We start from the raw sequence: 25871 nt of genomic DNA, 5'->3' as shown, positions 1-25871 counted from the left end.
GCTCTCCCTGCGGTCCCATAGTGCTGTGGGTAGGCTCCCATGTGGCCCCCCTCTCGAGCCATAGTCAGTCCAAAGACCACCACCTCCTTGGGTCTTGGCCAATTTGTAAAAAGGGAGGAGAGCCCCCTTCTCAGGCTGTTTTCACAATGGTTTTGTATGAGTAAAATATGAGCCTAACTATTAACATCCCTGTAACCTTTGTTTGAAAGCCATTCCTGTGTTATTAACAAGAAAAGAAAGCCCGCACGCAGCGAGTTAGCTTCACTTGATATATATATCGCACTTTGAGAAAGGCTCTGGCTGAAATGCGTTAGTGTGCTTTTGAAAAATAAAATCGCCTTGAATCGCCTGCCCAAAGCCTTTTAGCATATATATTGTGTTTTAGGACTCTGCACACTTTACTTCTGCTAACCAGGGTAAAGTGCTTGTACTCTCCCTTCTGTTCATGGCAAAATTGGTATGCACCTGAATGTATAGTTAATTTACTTATAAGTTCCTAATATATGTTACTACAGGTACACAGGCAGGGACATTATATGATACTAGTGGGCTGCATCATTTATTGTGCCACCCAGTAAAGTAGCACTGTAAAACATGAGTCAGGCCTGCCACTGTGCCCTGTCTAAACATTCCTTTTTTATACTTCTAAGTCACCCTTAATGTAGGAAAGAAAGTGTGCTTGTTATTTAAAAAGTAGGACATGTGTACTTAAGTTTTACATGTCCTGGTGGTGAAAAGCTCCCAAAGTCTTTTTTCACTGTAGCAGGCTACCTGCCCCATAGAATAACAATCTGCTACTTCCGTTTGGGAGCAGGTAGAGATATACTTATTGCGTTCATTTGAATTGTACTTTAAAAGCACCATTACTGGTAAAGGTGGGTTTTAGATTACTATTCTGAAAATGCCACTTTTAGAAGAAGGCATTTTCCTACTTCAACCAAATGTACCTCTCTGCCAGTGTCCAAAGTCACATGACTTTTTATGGCTCTCCAATGGTTTGCAGTGTAATCCTTCCAGACAGTGGACAAAATGGCCTTAGGTCTGCGGAAGGCTGTTCCTCTCCTGAGCAGGATGGCCTTGGGGGTTGTGCTCAGCCCTTCCTGAGCTTCAAAGGGTAGCTTGAGGGCTAAGGCCACCTCCTTTATGACTTCTGAAGATGCCTGCCCTGCCACTGGCAAATGCAGCCCACACCTGGTACTGCCTGCCCTCTCTAACCAAACACTGCTTAATTTGTCATCATCCGCAGGGACCCCGCATCAGTCATATTGCAGTATATGTGCCTTAAGCAATGGTGAAACGTAGCCTTTGAGTCTTAGTTGTTAGGACCACTAATTTCTATATGGTATGCCTATCTATTTGTTTTTTTTAGGGCTCGGCTAGCGTTGCAGCGCATGTGCTGCTCGCTTTGCGAGGTATGCAGTATTCAGTATAGCGTGGTAGCTTTGTGGAAGCTCCGCCCACTTTCTGCCCATCATTTTCATTGGCTTGTGTCTGAAATGCTGCCTTCTGATTGGTTGTAGGCTTGTTAGTCCCTCCTTATGAAGGCCATGTCGTCATTTGTGTCCTTCCATGGCTTGCCCCTCTACTGCACAGACTACTTTCTTCCCGCAGTCTGATGCCTTCTCACTCGCCAGCCCCACACAGCGCATTTCACTTACTCAGCTGCCGGTGGCGCCGGCCCTTCACGGCTTTTTACAAATTTATGCGAGAAATTGCACAATTGTTCTAACAAAGTCTGTGCCCCTCCCCTACAGTCCGTGTGTGGAAGGCGTGCCCCAGAGCAACTGTATGTTCAGAAAGGCTTCGCCAGACAGTTTGACTTTACTGCGAGCGTTGCGTAGTGTGCTGCGAAGTGTGTGCTTTATAGCTCCACCCGAAACTGCCTAATTTGGGTGGTGTTTACCGCGACTGTGAATTCTCATCGATAAATCATGGCTTTGCTGCAAAGAAAAAAAAATACACTGCCCATTATATTTGGTTGTGAGTGCATGTGCTGGCAAGCAGATAGAGATGTGGCGTCAGCAGAGATGCAACATTGTAATACTTCCTTAGTTCATCTGCCGTGGGGACTGTGATTAAAGAGCTCAGCTGATAGGATCTCTGCACATTGTTTACAATCGGGTTGTAATTGTAGCGTCTGGGCAGTGGGGGAGAGGAGAATCCCCCCCTCCAGCTCAGCGCTGCACTGTAATAAATAACAGAGTGAATGGCGATGCTACATCTCCAGGCTGCCTGAGCCCAGAACCCGTTTCCTAGGAACCAACAGGTAAGTTGATCAACAGCCATATTGACATTAAACTTACACTATTCGTTGTTTTCCCGCCGAAACAGTCTAAAATACATTGCATTTAAAGCACAGTTTTGGGATCATAGTTTCAACTTGCAGGGTCAACAAACGCCGAAATTCCCGGTGGGTGGCAGTACCTTAATAGAGTGCGGGGAACAATAAGCGGGATTTCTTTTCCCTTGGATTTGAGCTCTAGTTGCTTAATGACGGAATTGAATAACTTGAATCTCTTACATGTATAAAGTGTTATCAATTTTAGTCTCTGCTGTATCAATTGATTTTAAAAACTGCGATTTTAATTAACTGGAAAAATTGGTAACATCAATATTTTAGTTTGAAACGCCGCCAGGAAAAGATAAAGAATCGTGTGTTTATATGATGAATTTTAATATAAACGAACGGAAGTGTGTTTTACAAATGCCAACTGTATAATTAATAACTAAACGCAATTACAACTGGTGTAGTAATTACATTAAACTGTGTTTTAATGCTTTACAGGAATGGAAATGATACTTGTCTAAATTATTGTTAATACAGTTGCATCTCACCTATGACCGGTAAATACATTGAGTGCAGTGGGTGGTTGGCTGGGAGGAGCCTCTCAGTTCATGATGCCCCCTTAATAAAGAAAGGCTTTTCCTGCTGGGGGGACTTCCGATCACAGTCCTGTCCGCTCGCTCTGATTATAGGACAGACCACGGGAGCACGAAGTTCACAGGCCGCCTGGTCACTTCGATCCCAGATACAACTACAATTCCCAGCGCGCCCTGCGGCGGATCAATGAATGGCACCTCTTTTGAATAATCACCTCTTTTGAATAATCAAGGGAAGCTCCTGGAGCCAGGCCAATCAGCTGTCAGGGAGCCGTGATAAATCACAATGCATTATTGATAATCATAATTAGTCTGACATGCGCGGTCCCGGTGAAGGGGGCGACTTCCCAACTCGTGAAATCTGCAGCTATGAGCCGGGGCAGTGCTGCTGCTTGGGGGCAGCTCCCGATGCGGCTGGAAGCATCATGTCCAGGTGCTAGCAGGCCAAGCCACAGCACCTACACTCCGAGGCACCGGAGCATGCCGCAGGGGATGAGTATGGGCACGGCAACTGGAACTGTGGATGCGTTCAGGTGGCATGGGGCCACTTTATACAGTTTATCAGAGCTCGAGGGTTTCCAGGATCATGACTTCAAAACTAACCCCTGCACTATACCGTATTTTACTATTATTTTGAATTTAGTGTAAATGTGCTATTATTTGGAAACAATGTGTTCATACAAACTGAGGGGCTCATTATGACGGCGGGCTGCTTGGTCCGCCCGCCACCATAGCCGTGTTTGGGACTGCCCGCCAGACATTCGGCGGTGCCATCACTGCTATTAGGATGCGCCCGCCATACTGGCGAGTGCATCCTGGGCCTTTAACATTGCGGGTGGTGCTGTTGGCTGCAGCACCGTCCACAATGTTAAAGGTGCTTGCACCGCATTGCCCTGCACCACGTGGCAGGCACCACGCGGTACCTGCCACCTGGTGCATGGAACTGCAGTGCACCCCCCACATACAGAGGGGGTCCACAACGGACTCCCAAAGCCAGTCTCCGCCTGTCTTTTTGCGGTGGGATATCAGCCGCAAAAAGACAGGCGGAAAGGGATACCGTAATCCCTACGGCGGTGCCTGCATGGCACTGCTGCAATGTTGCCCTGGTTCCGGGTTCTGCAAGGTGGCCAGAAAAGGACCGCCTTGCGCAACCATGGCGGACGGACTTTCGGTCAGCCGCAGAACAATTGTGATTCCCACCGCCATCCTAATTTGGCGGTGGGAATTTTCTGTATGAATGCGGAAGGACCATCATGGCCAGCCCGGCGGTGGCCTACCGCCATCATAATGATAATGAGCCCCTAAGTGTTACAAAAAATCTGCATGGCATTGTGTTATGAGGGGAGTTAAAGGGACCGCTATTTTATTTTTATTGCAAGTACGTGTGAAGAGTGGTTTGGTGAGAGCACGGGTACTTCTGTCACGGTGCGCTGCTGCTCGCTGCTGACCTCGGGATCTGGGTGGACACTGTACATTTAGGGGGTAGACTCTGGGCGGATAGCTTCTTTTATAAACTTAGACTCTGCGCTGAGGCGCCCCCATAGCAAGCACCCTGAACCCCCACCCACAGTCTATACGTTTTCCTTTTAGGGTTATGGGCACCCTCAGATCGCCATCGCCCTGGGACCTCTGTTGCCTCCCTGACCTCCAGCCATCTTTGATTTCCGACATTCTAAAATAGACCCATGAGCGGATGGTCTGCGGGTCAAGATTCTTCAGGGGTCGTGGGGACACTGCCAGGGGCTGATATCCGCCAGAGTTCATACCAACCTGGGGGAGCGAGAAAAGATCCGTTAACCTTTATTAGCTACGATCCTCATATATATATTTTTGTATTTTGTTGTGATCGTTTTATATTACCCTGGTAGTTTTATTATAACACACATCCATCCTCTAAACGCTGGACTTTTGATAGTCTGCAGATAAATATTATAATGTAACTCTGCATGCTAAAACCTAACATCGCATATATTACGTACTGTTCGCTGCATTTGTGCGCACTTTTAGTGAACCGCTTATGGGTACACTAGTAATGGATTTATAGCGTGCCAACAACTCCAAATCTAGGCGCTATAGATAAATATCAACATTTAGTAGGAGCAGTTTCGTGTAAGGATTTTCATAAATCCTCGAAATTTTAAAAGTGTACATTTTGCATTGCATCTGCAAGGTTGTATGTTAAACACATTTGCAGTGAGGATTCTTACAAGCACCACTTACTTGCATGTGTGAAATGTAAGTGTGTGTTTGCACTGCCACTGTTACAAAGTGTAGCTGTGCACATGCTAGTCCGATCCAGGAGAGGTGATCAGACCAAGATTTGTAATTTGCTGTTACACGCTAGGACCAGTTTTAGGGCCGGAGATTGAGAAAATATGAAGAAACATGGGTGGGCCGGAATTACAGGGGTGGGGTGGGTGGGGGTGAAGGGGAGGGTCACAGGAGTTCATTCAGTGAAGCGGAAATGTTTCCTATTATTTCCCTCTGGGTTTTTTGGCCATTTTCATCTAATTGTAATTTGACGTAAAATGATAACGAGAGTAAAAGCGATTAATCTGAAATATTATTATTATTGGGTTCGTACGGTCCTACAGTTGCAAATATTTTAATTTCCATTGTGCTCAGTGGGCCAGCTTTCCTCTTCTATCAGAGATCTGTATGTTTGAAGGTCGAGTTAATGGCGTTGAGTGAAACAACAAGCTTCCAGAAGACAATAAATTGCATGTTTAATGCATGACTTTTTTCCCCTCTTTCTGCGTGTGGTTTGGTTGAGGTGGGGGCTGGAGAGGGTAATGTTTATAAATGTAAATAGCAACCCGCGGTGGAAGATTCACCCCTTGGAGCCGGAGAAGACTGGTTAACTATTTACAGGTATGTTCCCATACCTGGCGTGTCACACAGTTTGGTGCTTACTTTCCCTCCATGTTAAAGAACAGTAGATGTTTCAGCACCCAGGCTAATGTGCTGCATAGCTAAGTACATATAAGGTCCCAAAGACGAGACCGATTGCATTGCAAATGCTTGTTTTATGGTTTTATCGCAATGATTGCTCATTTCCATATGTGTGCCAAGACAGCCTTTGTAGTGGTGTTAGCAATGCTGGTTGGAAAACTTCCCATGCACCAGCATGGTTACTGACATTGTTTGCATGATGACCGCACATTCTACAAAACTCCCCTGATCACGAGCAGTCGTCTCTGGCGCTGTGGACCACGTGTACAGCAACTATCTTCATAGTCAGCAGGTATGAAAAGCCAGCTCACCGGAGCAGCCTGCTTGGCTTTTTCTTCCGGATTCCTCGTCCTGATGACTCTTCAAGGTTGCTAAGCAACTAAATCCTGGAGGACTTCCTGGACTAACGTGGACTCCAGCTAAGTGTATTTACTTAACAAACATTTGTGCTTGCTTTTTAGGTCTCGCCTGAGCCAGCGCATGCGCTGCCCTGCGAGACATTTTGTAAGTGGGGTTTTAGAAAATGCTACCAGAGGCTTTTGCTGGCCTTCGACGTGCGGGTACGCGCGAGTGCACGCTCGCAGCCGTTAACTTTCCGCGCCCGAGGCGCCATCTGGAGCGCCATCGCTTTCACTTTTGCCGCTTCTGCGCGCGCACCACTCCAATGCTTTTTAAAATTTCCTTTTGCTGCTCTCACCACTTGCGGACTTGGGCTTGTTTTTATGTAGTGCTTTGTATAGTAGTTTTGCTGCCTCTAAGCACTATGAGTAACACTTGTTACTATTATCCAATGTAATGGGACTCATTTAACCGGCCGCAGACACATGCAGAGCCCGCCCATCTTGCTGCCCAGCGCCGCTGCTACAGTCATTGCCGGGAAGATGCTGGTACGAGTCCCTGCATGAATTCCCGATCATGCAGCAAGTGCTCCCTCCCAATAACTGGGCCTCTCCTTACTGCTTGCCTCTCCTTACTGCTTGCCTTTGATAAAACGCACAACGTCTTATCCTCCCACTGTCTGCAAGCACTCAACCGAAGCCGGCCATTACCATAGAGAAAACAAAAAAAAAAAACTTTTACCAGTACCGTTCAGAATTCCTTTTGAAACGCACACGGGTTCTCTTTCATATCGCTGAGGGTGATATATTCCGTCCCGGGTATTTTACTTGCAGTTAATGACTGTTCGTGTTCGCCAGCACGGAATCATTAAAGCATCGGTTGAAATCATAGAGATTAGCCCGGATTGGCCACCTTTTAACACGTGACACATAGAATGATGTTATAACGCGGAAGCCATCTAAGCTTCGGTTAATCTGCACGTACTATCGAAGCATGAGCAGGATCACCCCATACGATGCATATGCTGCAACTGTAAAGTAAGTTCTATGATTAGCCAGCGTCTAGTTATTGCCTCACATAGATTTTATCGTTGCATCACTTTATTGTACGGCTTCTACCTCTGATACAGAGTTCCTTATGAGCATCCGTTCAGATGCCCTGCCGCACACACATATATATCTTAGAGCTTAGTATGCTATCGAGTGTTCCATCAGGTTTTAGCATACTTGAGAGCTCTACTGCTGTAGTTCCATTATGGTATGTTTACCACTATAGATTTCGATCCCGCAGTTTTGAACTCTCATACTGCAGGTAGTTTTGCTCGTATTTAATATTTTGCAATGATAAAAGCAAATGATTTGGTTTTATTCCCCTATCGTTTGTCTGACGTTACACTGGTTTCCTGCCCAGTCTCAGTAAAATTATGTGCCTCATGACATCCTCTTATGATACTGCTTGCATTTCTTTAATTCTTTCTATAGCAGATCGTTATAGTAATTTTTAGACCTTGATGTAAGCATAATCTCCCATCCTTTTCTTTTGCATCCATTGTGAATTGTTTCAATTATAACTTTATATACTTATAGCAATTCAGGCACCTTCTTTCTATCTTTCTCACACAATATTGCTGTTCCCACAAACTACCTATCCCTTTCATTCCTACTTTCTGCAGCTCTCACCACTATCTATTCACCATGTCACTCAATTCTACCACACAAATACAGTTACTATGTAAACAAGCATTGGCATAGCCAATAGGTCTCACTTTTGGGACCTTATAAGTGTTTAGCCATGCAACAGTTGATGTTGTTGCACCAAGGATATTGTGCTGCATAACTAAATGCGTATAAGGTCCCAATAGCGAGACCTATTGGGTATGCCAATGCTTGTTTATGCTGTATTTTGATCGTGTTCCGGAATACAAAAGAAAAGAGTAGAAGAGAATCCTTTTCCAGACTGTATGGGGGACTTACTTAATATTTGTCTAAACTACGCATCAGAGGTAATGTTTAGGTGAGCAAGTTAAGGTCATTCAGAACATCAGACTATTTGCTGTTATCGCTGGTTATCTAGTTTTTATTATTTTCCTTTTATGGTGCATTTCGATGAATTAATAAGAAAACGGGGAAGCACAGATGAATAGCTCCACCTAGAGCATTTACAAGGAATCAGGGAGCAGTTATTTCCTTTATATAATTCTGGGAGAGTCTCCAATTTAAAAGGTGATTTGCTTGTACATATTTATGTCCGATTCCCTGCTAATGTTTTTTGTTTGCTAATAACAGACAATAGGCAGTATAGTGATATTCTATTTTTTTGTGTTACTCATGATTGTCACAACAATATTTTTAGGAGAGGCACACACTGGTTTTGACTTTAAGGGATAATGTGTTTGTTCTATCTTAAACCTTTTTAAATAAAAGCGTGCTGCAGAGGAGGCACGCAACAGTCATGAATGCCAACTATGCTCAACAATTTAAGGGTCACTGAGACCCGACCTCTGCGCACTGTGACTGACAGGTAAAAATACCTAACTGTTTAGAACATTGTTATTATCACAATATTTTTAGTAGAAAACATTGTATACTTTACATAAACATAAAATGCACTGCAAAATTCAACGATTCCAAAACATTATTATGAATCCATTCCAAATTTTATTTTAATTCATTGGATGTCCATATATTCATCTTGTTCATTCCGAGTACATAAATGAATAGGATATTCAAATAATTATCTTGCTGCCCAATGCATTTCGAGCCTGAACTGGCTCTTCTTCAGGGGCTCAAATTCTACAACATAAACAAAAAAACCATGCTTTACAATGGTTGGTGTACTAGCGTCATTAAATCCAAAGCAGTTTATACTTCATTTATCTCAAACAATAAGAGTTGTTGATGAGTCTTTGTTTAAAAACGACATTGGGGTAAACAGAAAGCCCTCCACCAAAGGGTGACACTATTCAAATTGAATAATTTGCTTAAACCTGTGAATCAACTGTCACATGATAGCTAGCGTACTAGACATGGTGTAGAAAAATAAATACCTTGGTCCTAATGTTTTAAGCACGACGTGGAAGTTTGGGACAAACGCGATCTGTAAAAAACGAGGATGACGGTTTTAGAGTGAAAGAAAGTTAAAGGAGTTCTAAATCGAGCTCCTCTGAATGTCTACTGACAGGAACAACTGAGGGATCTTACCGTGCTGAAAAAACTGAAGGGTTCTAAGCCACAATCCTCAGTAGTAGCGTGGCGAATTCGGGGCAATTCTGCCGTGAGTATTCTCCGTGCAAAAGCTTAGGGTTTCGTAGTAGCTTAGCGCAATGGTGAGCGTCCGGTGTAACAATAAAAAATGAACTGATCTCGCGATAACAATCTCTCCTAAGAGACTAGAGACAGACAGTGAACCTCTAGTCTAAAAAATTTCGCCATCTTGTGAAGGCTTTTAGTCATATATGTGGGGATACGTTCGATTCACGGACTGAACACGTTGGAAGTCTATGGTCAAGATAGGATAAAGTGGAGATGACTACTATAGAAACGGTGACTGTTTACGGGCAATTCTGCTGTGAGTCTACTCCATGCAAAAGCTTAGGGTTTCGTAGTTGCTTGGCGCAATGGTGAACGTCCGGTGTAACAATAGAAAATGGACTAATCTCGCGATAACAAACTAGAAACAGACAGTGGACCTCTAGTCTAAAAAATGTCGCCGTCTTGAGAAGCCTTTAAACCATATATGTGGGGATACAAGTTCGGTTCACAAACTTAACACGCTGGAAATCTATGGTCAAGATTGGATAAAGTGGAGATGACTACTATAAAAACGGTGACTGTTTAAGGACTATAAAAAAGAATAGTCGCTAAATATCATGTCGTCTTCAGGTGTGAATAACTGTTTCTCTGGTCCTAAAGATGTATGGATTAAAGAGCTATTCTAAGAAATGTGAAAATAAAAGTGAAAATCAAGGGGAAATAGAATAAAAACATGAGAAAACCCCCTTGAAAGGTCGTCATTTTTTTCATTTGAAAACAGCGCATATAAATCATGCTGTACCATCCTGTAACAGTATTTAAATACATTCTCATAGATAACATGCATAATCTATTCTGTCATTGATTCCCCTATCGATCAGGGTGTCTAGACGTTTTATCCAGTACGTCTCTCTTTGTAAAAGGCCTCTGGTGAGATCCGTGTCTGAATGTTGTACAACCCTTTCTAACACAGAGAACTTTAGTTGGGCGATACTGTGTCTCTCCTCAATCCAATGAGTAGCTAGACTGCTGTTTTTATTCTGAGTTCTTATTGTACTTTTGTGCTCAGATATTCGCACTTTTATTTTCCGTTCTGTTTTTCCTTTATAAAGTTTTCCACACAGGCACTTGATGTAATAAATGAGTTTACTTGAATTACAGTCCGAGTTGTGATACAGTTTAATCACTACTCCTGTAGTAGGATGGTGTAATACATTCCCCACTATAACATTATTGCATTGAACGCAATTCTGGCATTTATTCATGCCTTTATAGTTGATGCCAAGTTGCCGTTTGGGTGTGTTGATAAATTCTTTTATATTTTTGGAACACTTGTATGCGAACATAGGTGGATCTTTAAAGATGTTGTTGAAATCTGATTCATTCTGTAACATTTCCCATCTCTTATTGATGATCTTTTTAAGTTTTACGGAGCTTGTTGAGTACTTTGAAACGAACACTTGTCGAGATGTTTGTCTGCGAGGTTGACGTTGTAGCAAACTCTCTCTTGTATATTTAGAGGTGCGTTGTTTAGCTTATTCTATCACTTCATGTGGATATCCTCTTTGTGAATACATCTGTTGCTGGTATGAAGAGTGTTTTTCCATGTCCTCAGGTTCTGAACAAATTCTTTTAATCCGTAAAAATTGGGAAAATGGTAGGTTATGTTTAAGACTGGTGGGGTGAAAACTCTGAAAGTGCAGCGCACTGTTGACATCGGTTGTTTTCCTGTGTACTTCAGTCTGAATGCGGCCTCCTCTATTAGTAAGAGTCACATCTAGATAAGAAATCTTGGTGTTGCTGATTAAATGAGTGAATTGGATATGTTCATCTATTTGATTCAGATTACTGATTTTTTCTTCAAGTAAATTCTGGGTGTTCGTCCATAGGATAAAAATATCATCTATGAACCTACAATATAGTAGGGAATTCCTTGTCCATTCAACATCATTGTATATGTGATCCGATTCAAATTTGGCCATAAAGGTATTGGTGTATGCAGGCGCCCCTGCAAAGCCCATTGAAGTTCCTTGTTGTTGAAGGAAAAAGTTATTATTCCAGTGAAAATAACTGTGATATAAACAAAAATGTAGGAGTTCAAGTATGAAAACTTTGTCAGCTCTGAGTGAGGATTGACGCAGTAGTGCCCACTCTACTGATTCCATGCCTACTATGTGTGGTATGGAGGTGTACAGTGATTTGACATCAATCGTGCAAAATATAATCTCTTCTGTGGGAACTACTGCCTCCAGTTTTTGTATGAAGTCCTTAGTGTCTTTTATGTAGGAGTTCCATCCTTGGACAAAAGGTTGCAGGAAGTAATCTATGTAATGACCGAGGGGTTCAAAAATGGTACCACATCCGGTTACTATTGGTCGCATAGGAGGGTTGTGCAAATCTTTGTGGATTTTTGGTAACATATATAGTGTAGGTTTCCGAGGGTAATCCACAGTGAGAAATTGTTTTGTAGCAACGGTTATCCAGCCCATCTCTAGGGCATGTTCTAAAATACTCCCTAAAGTTGTTTTAAGATCAATGATGGGGTCTTTATCAAGCATCAGGTATGTTTGAGAATCTGCTACATGTTCTTGAACTGCATTGAAGTAAAAAGAGCGGTCCATTATGACAATGGCGCCTCATTTATCAGCTCTTTGTATCTGTACGTCAGCGTTATTCTGAATTGATCGTAACGTGTAAGTTTCGTGTCTAGTTAAGTTGGTTTTCTTAGTTTTGTGAAAATGCATCTGTTGAAAATCTTTTTTCACTAGGTTCTCAAATGAGTCCAGTATTTTGAGAGAGATGGGTGCTTGAAATTTGGATTTTGGACGGAATTCCAAGAATTCTGTTGCCTCTTCTTCTTTCTTGGGTGGTAACACATTGGTAAAAAAATGTCTAAGTCTCAGAATTCTTATAAACTTGAAAAGAGCTAGTTCACATTCAAGTATGTTGGTGTCATATGTAGGGACAAAGCCCAAACCTTTGTTTAGAATTTGAATCTGTGATGGGGTGAACTCTTTGGACGAGATGTTCACTACTAGGTTTGTTTCTGACTCCGGGTTCGTCCTGGTTTTGCGATGACTTCTCCTGGTCTTCCGGTTTTTGATGGGCCTGGTGGTTGACTGGAGTCTTGGTCCTTGGATAAAAAATGAGTGGAACTTGAGGTTGTAGAACTTTCAGTGTTGTCTTTGGGAGTTGCTGAGCTTGTTATTTGGCTTTGCGCTGGTGGTCTAGTCATCGTTGTATCAGACTCAGTCGCTACACTTTCTTCTGACGAAGTGGTAGTTGTTGGTTTTCTAAAGTTGCGGTGGAGTGAGGGTCCAGGACAGCTGCTTTATGTCAAAAGAATTTCTTGCGAAAGAGGGAAGTAGGCAGTCACCGCCCACTTGGGAAGTACCTACGCATGGACTGCCTCGCTGAATCTCTGAGTGCCGGCTTCAGGACACACCCCCTACCGCCAGCTCAGTGCTTCAACCAATCATATTGGGGTGCCTGTGTTTAAAAATGGACACCTGTGAACATTTTAATCTTTGTGGCATTTGAAAATGTCTATCTCAGATGAAACGCGTCATGCCCTGATGTTCATTAAAAGCCTGCTTTCCTGTAGAACCCGTGTGGACACGTTCTTTTCTGGAGAAGGGGACCTGGTTATATGTATATATATATATAAAACCAGGTGTATATATATATATATATATATATATATACACACACACATACATACATACATACATAATATATATATGTATATGATACAAAGTTTCCGGTTACTGCCCTTCTGAGAAGCAGCCACGAAAGCAAGGTTTGTAGTTTTTATTTTATTTTCATTTTTGCCCCAGCAAAGTGCATGTGCATTTAGAAACAGATAGACCTATGCATTTCTGCCAAAGGCCTTCGTCTGTGTCATGGGGCTTAGAGTGCAGAGTGTGTATTTTAAATGGACTGACCAGTCCCTCCCTAAACCTGTGAAATCAAAATTTAAAGAAACAAGTCCACATTATTTTACATTTGTAGTAGATAAACCTCAACAATATTCTTGACACCACTTCGATTAAAAAGATGAAAAGATATATAAACCTATATAAACAGAACTTCATGCGATGTTATAAATATGATAAAGTACAAAATTATGTACAATATGCATGAGACTATTCTGATTAAAGGTGCATTGGCAATAATTACTATACTACTGGGAGTATGGTAAAGTATCAGAACGTCATCCTCCTAAAACTCAATGTTGTCATCTCCTATAGATCTTCAAATCACATCACATTTGCATAATCACAATACTTGCACTTTATAGAATTATAAATACAAGTAAAATTCAGAATACAATGAAAATACAATAAAAAGTCCTTAAGATGTCGTAATCGGAGCCTCTTGTATTTATGTTCTTTACGTGTTTACAGTGTTTTCCATTATGTAAAAAGTCCTATATATCCTAATTTTGATACTGATAAATAGAGCTCTCTATATTCAGTCAGTCCTCATTACCATGCTATATGTTATGTAAGGAATTATAAGTCAATCTCACACACAAGGTTGGTATATTTTCATATTGCTGTCCTGAATTTATATTTAAAAAAAGCAACAGGACTTATAATCGCACCATTCAATTATTATCAATTGTGCAAGACCTGCATAAAATAGCATATTTTACTTGACATACAATTACAATATATAGTCAAATGATTTCATTGTGCAATACTTGCAATGTTTAAATGTGCATTATTTAAAGTGCTGTACATTGTATAAAGACTTCCAGATGTGTTCCATTGTAATGAAAGTGCAAAAGCAATGTACTGTACATGGCTGTGCAAAAGTTGCAAAAGATCTATCTATAAAAAGTGCAAGTGCAATGCGCTACCCATAAATATATTAAAAGAGTAAGGGGACCGATTTAAACTTTGGCTGGGTCGTGGATTTGGTCACTCACGCTCTTTTCCTCCTGTTATCCAATTGCCAAAACAACCAAACATCACAATGGTTAATCCCTTCATTATCAAAGTTTCAATACAAAACCAGATAATTAAAATTCATCTAAAGTTAATCGTCTGAAGTGATCTCCCAAATCTTGAACTTTAGTTAAATATCTCAATACCTCCACTCTTGTTCAGCACTTATTTAGATGGCATTATACATACCATTCAATGGGTAGACTACACATAGTAAACTCCTCTATATATCAGCAAAAACAGATGTTATGCATTTTACTGGTTCACTGATTGAAAATATGACCAAGAGGAATAAAGGTGGAGGGATCAAACAGAAAAAAAGAAAGAAAGAAAGAAAGAATGAAAGAAAGAAAGAAAGAAAGAAAGAAAGAAAGAAAGAAAGAAAGAAAGAATGAATAAGGGGGGAGAAGAAAGCAGAAGACATGTATGATTATATAGAATTAACGCATTGTCCAATGGATGACAGAAATTTATGTAATTTCGCATCAGTGTGAGACCCCATGGGATCTCAGTCCCAATTATTATAATCCATTTGGATTCCGCTTTTCTTAATGTCAATTCTCGATCACCCCCTTTGATTCTCAAAGGGATATGTGCAGTGCCATAGAAGGAAAAATTACTCAAGTTACCCCTGTGATCCTTCCACAAATGTTTGGACATAGCATATGTATAGTCTCTCTTGGCAATTGCTCTCATATGTTGTGGAATGCGCAGTTTTAACTTGTTGATAGTACTGCGAATATATTTCTTCCCACAGCTGAACTCTAAAACATACACCACATGTGTTGTCTCACACAGTATCCTGTCTCTGATGATCTTCTTCTCCCCACTGAGTGTTACAATATCCTTGCAATGTTGTTCATACTGACACGCTTTGCATTTGTGACACTTGATAAACCCCTTCATCTTGAGCCAGTCCGATCTTCTCTCTCCTTGACCTGGTTTATGGAAATAACTCTGTGTCAGTAGATCACTCAAGGATGGTGCCTTACTAAATGTTATGCTCAGATGGTCATTAGTACTTTCCCTTAAATCTTCATCTTTCCTGAGAAATCTCCAGTGATTTTGCATGGCATCCCTGATGCCCCGCTCAATGTGTTTCCGGTTACTGCCCTTCACACTCGTCTCTGCAGTATCCACAGACAAACTCAAGAAGACGGCACAGAAGCAGCCACGAAAGCAAGGTTTGTAGTTTTTATTTTATTTTCATTTTTGCACCAGCAAAGTACATGTGCATTTAGAAACAGATAGACCTACGCAAAGTGCATGCATGTTCATTTATGTATTGCGTAATAAATACAAGGCCAATCTGATCTTTATTCTCTCGATTCCTGGGATGCAATAAGTGTTCCATCTGTTTCATAGCTCTGAGCTTGGCATTGTCAAATACAGTCACTGGATAACCTCGTCTTATGAATCTGGCATACATCTCGTCCAGGTGTTTTAGAAATTCAGTATCTTCTGAGCAATTTCTGCGAGCCCACAGAAATTTTCCATATGGTACACTTCATTTTAGGGGCTTAGGATGGTCACTATTCGCATCAAGGAACTATTGCAAGACGTTGATGTTCAGAACAGAGTGGTACAGATTTTATTCTTCTCAATTAACACAAGTATGTCCAAATAATCTATCTCTTGTTTGTTCACGGTATAGGTGAATTTTAGTTGGAGAGCATTGTTGTTAAGAGATTTAAAAAAATCCACCAGTTCTTCCATCGCTCCTTCCCAAATTAAAAACAGGTCATCATATAATGTGGCCAAAAAATCACTTTCTCCATTATTCTTTATTCTTTTGTGTCCAAACATGTTCGGCCTCCCAGAAGCCCATAGTCAGATTGGAATAGGTCGGTGCAAAAGAGACCCCATTGCATTTCCTCTGCTCTGCTTATAAAACTTTTTGTCAAAGATTAACACATTGTTGGTCAAACAAAATTGCATCATATCCAAGAGCATTCTTGTGTGCTTTAGCAAACATAGGGATGGTGTCCTCAAAAATAACTCACTTGCTTTTATACCATCTTCGTGTTTTATGGAGGTATAAAGTGAGACCGCATCTATAATGCCCATCACATAATCTGCTTTTCACGGTATACCTCCAATCCAATTCAGAAAATCCATATATCTATTTACAGTGAAATCAGAAACTATTTTACTGTGTAAGCCTTGCTAGGCTTTTTCCTAAGTAAGTTTAGATTAAAATCAAAACTCTCTTTTTCCATTTATGAAATAGCTCTGGAAATGCTTCATTATTATTTCCTGCTTGGCTTTTAAAATCAGATTTAATGATGAAATCATATTTTTGATAACTTAATCAGAAGAGATACTTTAAGAAAATGTACTTTAGGCTGCCTGAGCCAGAACTGTGAGCATTGCTTAGGAGCTGAAGAAAGGCATGCTTGGTGACAGCTGGGGATTGCTGTCTGGAAACATGGACCCCTGGGCATTTTACAGGAAGGCAAAAAGGAAGTGACAGTAAAGGTGATGAAGAACTGCAAGCAAATACTGAGAATTAGGTAGATACATTTCTCCTGTCACTGGTTGGTACACAGGAAAATTCTGACACATCCACCACCACCTCCCCAGAACATTTTTGGACCTTGAAACCCTCCACCTGAAGAAGTAGGCCCTGCTGGAATGACACTCCTGACTTCTGAATTTTACTGAAATAAAGGGACTCACAAGAACACAAGGATTCCTTACTCCTGCTGGCACCCACAGACTGGAAATGCTCTACAATTGACAAGTAGTTAGCCTCCTGTTTTCCTGCTTCAGGGACCAAAAATAATAATCAGAAGAACGCCTGATCCTAAGAAGCTCCAGATGGCTACTGAGGACCAGACCCTAAAGGAGAACTAGCGTAAGAAAGACCTGGTACTTAGAAGTCTGCCATGAGGAACTGAGGGTTATAGGATTCACTAGGAAGAATGTTCTGGGAACCTTGAAAAAGTTGGGACTTTTTTGACCTCTGGAGGACCTCGACATGGCGCTGAAGTGTTTCCAGGAAGGTCACCCCAAAGCGGTCAAGAAAATAAGGTTTGAACCAGTCAGAGCAATTTGCCATGCTGAAAGTTGTTTCAGTGAGGCAGCACTGCAAAGGTATCTGGCCTTGTAGAACCATGCCCGGCCTTACAGCCTTGCCCCACTGGAGGATTTCAACTAGCAAAAAAGTCAACAAGTCCGAAGGTAAAGATTTGGTCCTAGGTGTGGTGGCATTTCTTTCAGACCCCTAAAACAACCTCGTCCTTGACAAAATTGAAGTCCTACTTGGAGCTTTTGGCACCAAATGCCTTCAGCAGGAACTCAATAATGACATATCAGAGTTCAAGAAATCCTTGCTGGCCACAACCTTGCACTATGCCCTGCTGGAAGATTTCAACTTCCATAAAAACAGACTACAGGCCTGATTTAGAGTATGGCGGATAGGTGTTTAATGACAAACATGACAGGTATACCATCCACCTTATAATAAGTGCATTAATAATAATGCATTTGTAATGAGCCAAACAGGATATCTGTCAATGCGGTGACAGAGTACCCATCTGCCAAACTCAACATAATTTAACTCCACATCCATGTACCTTCATGACATAAACTTCATCAAGGTATATATATTTGAGTTGTCCGTGTCTCAAAATCTTAACCATACCCCCATTTGGCTTGTCTGACCTCTGCTGCATGGCAGTCGGCCTGATATCGCACCTAGATCCCTCTCAACTGCGAACATTACATGGTGCTTTACTTTTTCTTTCCACTCTTTGCCCTAAAACAGAAAATTCATATCTTTTGTTCCCCTTAACACATTATGATGATTGTGGTATAAGTTGCTAAATAAATCTTCCTCTGTTTGGCTAAATTGGTTTGAGAAGTTTATTGTGTTGTGTTCTTCATTTTAGAATTATTGGGACTGCTTGAACTTAGCACCCACTGCTCTTCTTCTTCACACAGGAGGTCAGTCAATTGACTCCTGGTCCCACTTTAGGTAATCCTGAAATGAAGGCAAGCAGATTCAATCTTCCTTCTCAGACAGCAAGGCAGTCCTCTAGCAGCAGGGCAGTCCTTCTTCTATATCTTGCAAATGTCCAGTAGAGTTTTGATGAGCAGTTCTGGAGTTTCATTATTTATACCTGGGGCCAGCCGTTGTGTGGGGGGACTCCCTGATCTATCACCAAAACTGGTTTTGGTCAGTTCTTCCCCGTAGGGCTGACTTTTACATATTACAAAGGAAGTTTAGGCATGTCAACATAGCAGTTGAAACCTGCACACACTGGCTGCAGTTGCATTTTTGTCGGCATGTTTTATAAGGCTCTCTAGTGGGTGGAACAATGAGTGTGTTAAAGTTCCAATATTACCATTTAGTTTACAGGCCCTGGGTACATGTAGTACCATATACTAGGGACTTAATTAAATGAACCAATCAGGGATATACCATTTATACCAGGTTTAAAATATTTATACCAAGTTTAGCACTTTACCACTGTATAGCAGGGAAAAAGTGCACAGATTTCTAACAGCTACCAAAAGTGAGTTCAGCAAAGGAAGGTAAATCGTTTGGGATGACCCTGCAAAAAGGGTCAGGTCAAACACTGATTCCCTTGATATTTCATCATTTCTTAGTGGGCCCTCACAGTCCAATTGTAATGGGTTGGATTTCCTCCATCTCTGGATTTACCGCTAACCCCAGTTTCAGTAACTTCGGGGTGGGACAAACCCAGTATATTTACCATGCCACTAACAATGAGGAATTTAGTGTTACTATGTCTGGCCTTGTGACTTGTAACCATTATTGAAGGACCCCCTCTCCCCATTTGTGGTCAGACCACCCATACACACAGGCATACACATGCATGACACACAAACACAAATGTTGACTGATAGGCCTAGACATTGCTTGAACCTATGTTTGGCATGATGAACTTTAGATGTTTTCCTACCTCAAGAGTTTTTGGTCCTCCATTCATCAGTAAGCAAAGAACAGGAATTTCAATACTGCCTGTACCTGCAGAAAAACGACATGATGTACAAATCACAAACTACATTTCTCTACTTCATTAAGTCACAAATTGCAAGATGCTGCATCATATTGTATTATGTATTAAATTGAAATTGGCTAAGGCTGAGGGTATCCAGGGGCGGCTCCTCCATTTGAGCGGAGGAGAGTCGTCCCACAAGCCCCTGGGCTAAAAAATACAATTGTAATAAAGATTATTCCCATTTGATTTTTCAGTAGCCTGTCCTGAACTAAGTGTCAGGATGGGGCAGGCCAGCGATGCTGAGTGGCAGCAGCAGGGAGCTGTGCACTTTAAAATGCGCATGTCCCTTCACTAGTACTACGGCTTCCTCCAACACTCACCTTTTAAACACATTGCTAGGACACTGGGCGCTTTCAGATGTTTGGCGGGAACGTCATCCTCATTCCAGGATATACTCTTTCTATTCCCCAGTCCATAAGCTACACGTACACCAATATCGAATACTCGTATCCGCAGCCCTCCTCCCCTTGATACAAGCGATGGGCTATCTCGGTCGGACGCACTCCGATCATAACCCCTTGTTGATGCACCTGGCTTGGGAGGCGCCACCTCCGCCGGTCCCGACCTGGCGCCTGCAGACTGCAGCCCTGGAGGACTCCCTCTTCCGAGGCTCACTGGAGGCAGCAATAGCTAACTATTTCTCGGTTAATACCGGCTCCGCAGGCTTGGTCCTCACTGAATGGGAGGCCTTTAAGGTGGTGGTTAGGGGCCATTGTCTGGGGCAGACTTGGAGTATTCGCAGACAACTAGACACCTCGTTGACCCTCATTGAAGAGTCACAAGTTGTCACCAGCCCGACAAGGCAGCGGCATCTTGATGCTGCCCACGCCGAGCGTGCGGTACTTCTAGACTGCCTGCGCTGCCATAACTTTTTAGCACACTCGATCCGCTCCCACTCGACCGCGGACAAAGCCGGGAGACTACTGGCCTATTTGATTAGGCAGGAACACCCCCAACGCCCCATACATTTCTTACTAGACGACCTTGGTCGGGAGCGCAGCACCCAGGGCGACATTCATGCACTGATGACTGAGCACTACACCTGTCTGTATGACACTCAACTAACAGGTAATGCCCAAGACGTGGGATCCTTCTTGGATACAGTGGAGTTACCCACTCTGACGGTGGATCAGTCCCTGGAGCTGGACTCCCCTATAGTGGAAGACGAAGTGCGGGATGCATTACGGGCCTTGTCCTTGGGTAAAACTCCAGGGCTGGACGGTCTTCCGACGGAATTGTTTAAGGCCTACGTGGAACATCTGGTACCACAGCTGCACTTGATGTTTTTGGAGGCAATCTCGGAAGGGACCTTGCCTCCCACCATTCGTACCGCTAATGTGGTGTCTTTATTGAAACCTGGTAAGGACCCCACATCACCTGGTTCATACCGACCGATTGCCATATTAAATTCAGATTATAAGATCCTGGCAAAAATCCTCGCCAATAGACTGGCTCCGTTAGTCCCTGATCTGGTACACTCTGATCAGAATGGCTTTGTTCCACAGCGTAACACGGCCCTGAGCCTACGCCGCTACTTTCGAGTGGCGGAATATGCCCCAACCACCTGGTCGCGTTCCGGTTGTATGGTATTAGATCTCGAGAAGGCTTTCGACTCGCTGGCCTGGAACTTTCTATTTGCTGCCCTGGTTCGTTTTGGAGTCGGACCCTATTTCCTCAGCTTGGTGCGATTGCTATACTGTGAACTGTCGGTTCGGGTTCGGACGGGCCCATATATTTCTGATCCGATTTGAGTGCGGCGTGGGACCCGGCAGGGATGCCCGCTATCCCCGCTACTGTTTGCGTTAGCGGTGGAGCCGCTGGCGGCTCATATCCGCAAGCACGTTGATATGGGAATAGAACTAGGCGATGGCATTCACACCATTTCGCTCTATGCTGATGACTTGTTAATATACGCCAGGGATCTTCATGATATTTCTCCCTCCCTTGATCGAGCCCTTAGCCACTTTGCGCAAGCCTCCGGGTTGAGAGTCAACCCGACGAAGTCCATACTCTCCCCGTTCCTGGGGGATACACCTGATCCAGGCTTCACACTCGGGGGAACACCAGTAGCCTGGTGCACTGACCCTTTTCGTTACTTGGGTGTTCAGGTTTATCTCACCGAAGCTGACCTCTTTGACTGGAATGTGGTCCGAGCTACCACGGCGATCCGATCTCAGATGAGCTTCTGGAAGAATCTCCCGTTGGCAATCTCTGGTAGGGTCGCGCTTGTTAAAATGGTGGTCCTCCCCTGCCTCCTTTATTATTTTGCCATGCTACCCCTCATTATCTCCCCCCCTTCTTTAAGCAGTGGGATAGGGTAGTACGAGATTTCATATGGGGGACTTCACGCCATAGAGTGTCCATGGGAAAGCTTTATCTACCTGCCGAGCTGGGCGGACTCGCGGTGCCCAACTTTGAGCATTACTACCTGGCCTCTCAGCTGCAGTGGGTCACCAGGTGGATGTCCTCCCGTTATCTACCAGACACGGCCTCTCTGCGACCCCCGCTACTACTAAAAACCTTACTTCAGATTTTCCACCCCTGCTCCTCATTTAGGCCTCCGGATATTTTCCTCCTCACTGTAGCACACAAATGCTTTCGCAGGTGCCTTTTTCTCACTAGAGCCACCATTCCATACGCACCTGCCATCCCTCTTTTGCGAACTCCACAGGGGGACACCTACACGACGGCAGCGGAGTTACATCACTGGACCTCAGAGGGGGTACAGGATGTGGGGGACCTCTTTCAAGAAGGCGCTCTTATTCCATAGTAGGAGGAAATATACCTCCAGGGCAGTTCTTATTACACAGAGCAGTCATAGCCTCATTAGCGTCCAAATGGGGTGCGCTCGCCCAGGAGCCTCCCATAATCATACCTTGCAGTACCTTCACGTGATGGGGAGGGGGAAACATCTTACGTGCTGGTTCGCATCCTCACTTCGACAACATACGGAAGCAGATCTCACTCGTCTTCGGCTTCACTGGGAGGGGGCCCTGGGTAGAGCGTTTACTGATAGGGAATGGCTAGCTGCCCGTAGCGGTCCGACCCGCATCCCACGGAATCAACGGTTCCGACAGATACCATTTTTCATACTGCACCAAGCCTACCTTACCCCAGCCCAAATAAACAGGTACTTCCTCCGCATAGATGCGGCTTGCCCCCACTGCCGACAATTGGATGCCGACTTGATACATATGCTTTGGGGATGCTCGGTCCTGACTGACTACTGGCGCACCGTGACAACCACTCTCATAAGCTGCACAGCCCGCACCATTCCCCCGACATGGGAAGCTCATATACTGCACCTCTTTATCAGGAACAAGAAATATAGAGCTGCCACACGGTTTCTTGACCTAGGCCTAATAACAGCCAAGCGCCTGCACACCAAGCGCTGGAAATCCCCCCTACCACCTCACCCTCTTGCATGGCACCGGTCCTTCTCCAATTGGACGAGGGCGGAGGGTGCGGTGCTGCGCAGAGAAGATCTGCTTGGCATTCGTATGTTCCCCCTGGCGCCTCAGTGGGATGCAATGGTCTCCAAGCGTTCGGGGGCAGACACAGACACGGGATCCCTGCCTGCATCACAGAGGGCTACCACTCAGGGTGCCCCCTCCACCGACGCGACTCAGGCCTGACACATATTCCCAGACTGCCATTACCCTTCTGTCGTGACACCCCGCTGCCGCTGAGCCTTAGGGGAGTTTTGAGGCCCTCCAGCAAATTTAACTATGTCGGCAGGTCTTGCGCGACTCTATCCTATCCTTCGTCCGCTTTCGTTGCCCTCATTTTGTTGTGTCCTATGTCCCCGGTTACGTTTGAACTGCACTGCTCCTACATTACTCACACATTACTCGATGTAGCGACTTGTCAACACCACTCTGTCTTTCCTGAGATATTGCCGCAAGTTTTGACGTAATTGCTGTGTAGCTATCAACTCAGCTGCACACTGTTCCTTTCTCATCTGTTACATGAGTGCTATTCTGACTGTATGTTTTATTGACCAATGTGCAAAAACAAAAGAAAAAGTTAATAAATGTGATTTAAACAAAAAAAAAATGTGCATGTCCCTTTGGCCGGCCGTCTTTGGACGGCCTGCCAGACATGCACATTTTAATGTTCTCACAGTTAGGTTAGAGAAAGTGCAGGCCTCCAGGGCTCTTAGGAGCACTGGAAAAGCCTGCTCTATCAAATCCTAGAGCTGATTTCATGCTGTGAAAGCTGCACCAGTATTGTGTTTGGGTAGTGCAGTTTCCTGCATCCAGAGCTTTCTAGAAGACATCTGAGGGAGGAGGACGTTGGCTGCGAAGAAAGGTAGGTGTGTTATTTATTTATTTATTTTAAATGTTTTGAGTGCACCCCCACTGCATCCCCAACCATGGTACATGCCAGTTGCCACTGTTTCTCCCTCTGCCTTGGAAAGACATGGAGGGGGGGCGGGGGCATATTTCCAGTGCTGATGTTGCCCAAAGGTGGGGATGAAGAGCATTTGCTGCATTTTTCCTAAGGTATTTCCAAAGGTGATGAGTAATTTTCTTGCACACACATGCCTTTGCACAAACGTGGGGTGTTGTGCAACCCTCCACTTTGCCAAATAGTGAAAGTGGTATATTGATTTCACTTTTCTGCTCAAGGGCCGGGGAAATATTTTCCGCCCTTCAGCTTTTGACATATTTTACCTCAAACCATGTCCAAGAGTATGGGATAGTTTACAAACTTCTCTTACAGTAGAAGGTGGTGTGTAGCCTTTTCTTGCCTAAGGTACATTCCCTAAGGGCAGGGGTTTTGTTAAATTACCCACCCCAGTTTGCCACTCTGGGTAGGGACGTAGAGGAGCAAAATATTCAACCTAATCTATAGGCAAGACAGGGGATAAACAAAATACTCCCACAATTAGAGAAACTATAGTGCTTGTTCAGAGGAAATACATTTCCCCTGTCCTTGCACAATATTGGAGTTGTATTGAAATACGCCCAGTACCTATGCAACTGTGAGCCTCGTAGTGTTGTTCTTTTTAGTCCCTCCCCATTCTTACTTAAGGGCTCCACATCCATTGAAGGGTATTCTACATACTCTATTATCATTTTACTGTTCAAAGATGGCCACCATATTTGTAATTAAATGTCGCATGCCGGCTCCAGGAAGCAAGTGTTGAGATATGCATCTGAAAAATGGATGCTTCAGATAAGAGAGCACCTTTTTTCTGTAGCATCAGTTTTTTGCATGTTTTTGTCTGCACTTGCTCCCCAGTGCACAGACATTGACAAAGTAAATAGCAAGCAGTACAAATGTCAGAACTATTGGCATTGCCAATGCTTGTTTAACATAGCTTGTATGATACTCTAATCAGTATATTTACCAATCCAGAAAGGAGCGTGGAGAATAGCCTGTCATACCTTAATTTAGATCAAACTTGCAAAATCTATAGCTATGGAAGCCGATTTATGTGTGGTTTCGCTCCTCCCTTGCTGTTAGCGATGCAGCACCTGACTCTGAAATGTGAATTATTAGTGCAGTCAGTTTACTACTTTCACTGGTAAAGTAAAAGATAAGACAAAACAGCACCTCAACACTGTTTCTACAAAGAATGTGTTCAAATGTTTCTGCTGAACATTGCCAGGAAACCTTCAGCCTATCCATACCTTTACCAGTGAGAGGTTGCAAAAACAGCAATGAGAGGTGTCATTTAAAATGTGAATTATTAATCAGAAAACACAATGATATTTCTCTGTGTTGCTATGGTCTGGGGATATGAAGATGAGTGAGTCTAAGGATATGAAGGTGAGTGAGCGTGTGGAACTTGAAAGATCTGGTTCTTCCAAGGGGCACCGACTGTACAATTTGGCAAAGTAGATTGTCACAAACAGCAGAGAACTACTCAGGCATGCCAAGCTTTTCTACTTTCTTAAGTGCCTACCTCCATAACCAGTACGTTGTTCTGAAATGTGCTTTTCTAAGGTCAGCCTCAGCTTGGTGGTTTGATTTGATTTATCGTCATTAGAATGATCCACCAAAATAAAGTGAGTGTGATTATTGTCCAAGGCAGGTAGAAGACACAGCGAAGGCTCTTCGTTTCTGTAGTAGACAAGATCGTCATTCTAGGGGAGAAACAATAAAACTTAAACAACATTGGCACATTAAACATTCCCAATCATGCATTCCTAATTACAAAACTACTAAACAGTGCATGTTAAAAGATTCCTCATATGAAGAAAACTTTGTCATGAATTCATGTAGATTTAAAAGACATTAATAAATATAGCTGGAGACTAGGGGTGGTGCGTATAGATGTGAAAGACTCACTTACTGATCTCCTCCATTTTACAATTCTTAATTAGGAGCTAAACTATGTTGTGGCTTCTGTATTATAATGACCGCCTCTTGAGTAGGGGTGGGCGATAAATTCTGCTCCGCCAGCCTATTTGGCCGATAAATTTTGCTCCGCCAGCCTATTTGGCAGAGTTTTGGCT

General features: G+C 43.3%; 1 protein-coding gene across 1 annotated transcript in view; it reads right to left on the bottom strand.

Moving 5' to 3' along the window:
- The window catches only part of TRPM5 (transient receptor potential cation channel subfamily M member 5), a 561392-nt gene that overhangs the window by 393131 nt on the left and 142390 nt on the right, over positions 1-25871 (bottom strand). Inside the window, exons 5-6 of the mRNA XM_085646171.1 lie at positions 25319-25499; positions 19306-19370 (exon numbers count right to left, since the gene is read on the bottom strand). Coding sequence (XP_085502297.1) covers positions 19306-19370; positions 25319-25499 — 246 coding nt within the window. The remainder of the gene's footprint in view (positions 1-19305; positions 19371-25318; positions 25500-25871) is intronic.

This window comes from Triturus cristatus, chromosome 3_1, assembly GCF_964204655.1.
Source record: "Triturus cristatus chromosome 3_1, aTriCri1.1, whole genome shotgun sequence".
NCBI lineage: Eukaryota > Metazoa > Chordata > Amphibia > Caudata > Salamandridae > Triturus > Triturus cristatus.
Note: the sequence above shows the minus strand (reverse complement) of the source record. Positions and strands in the feature narration are given on the sequence as shown.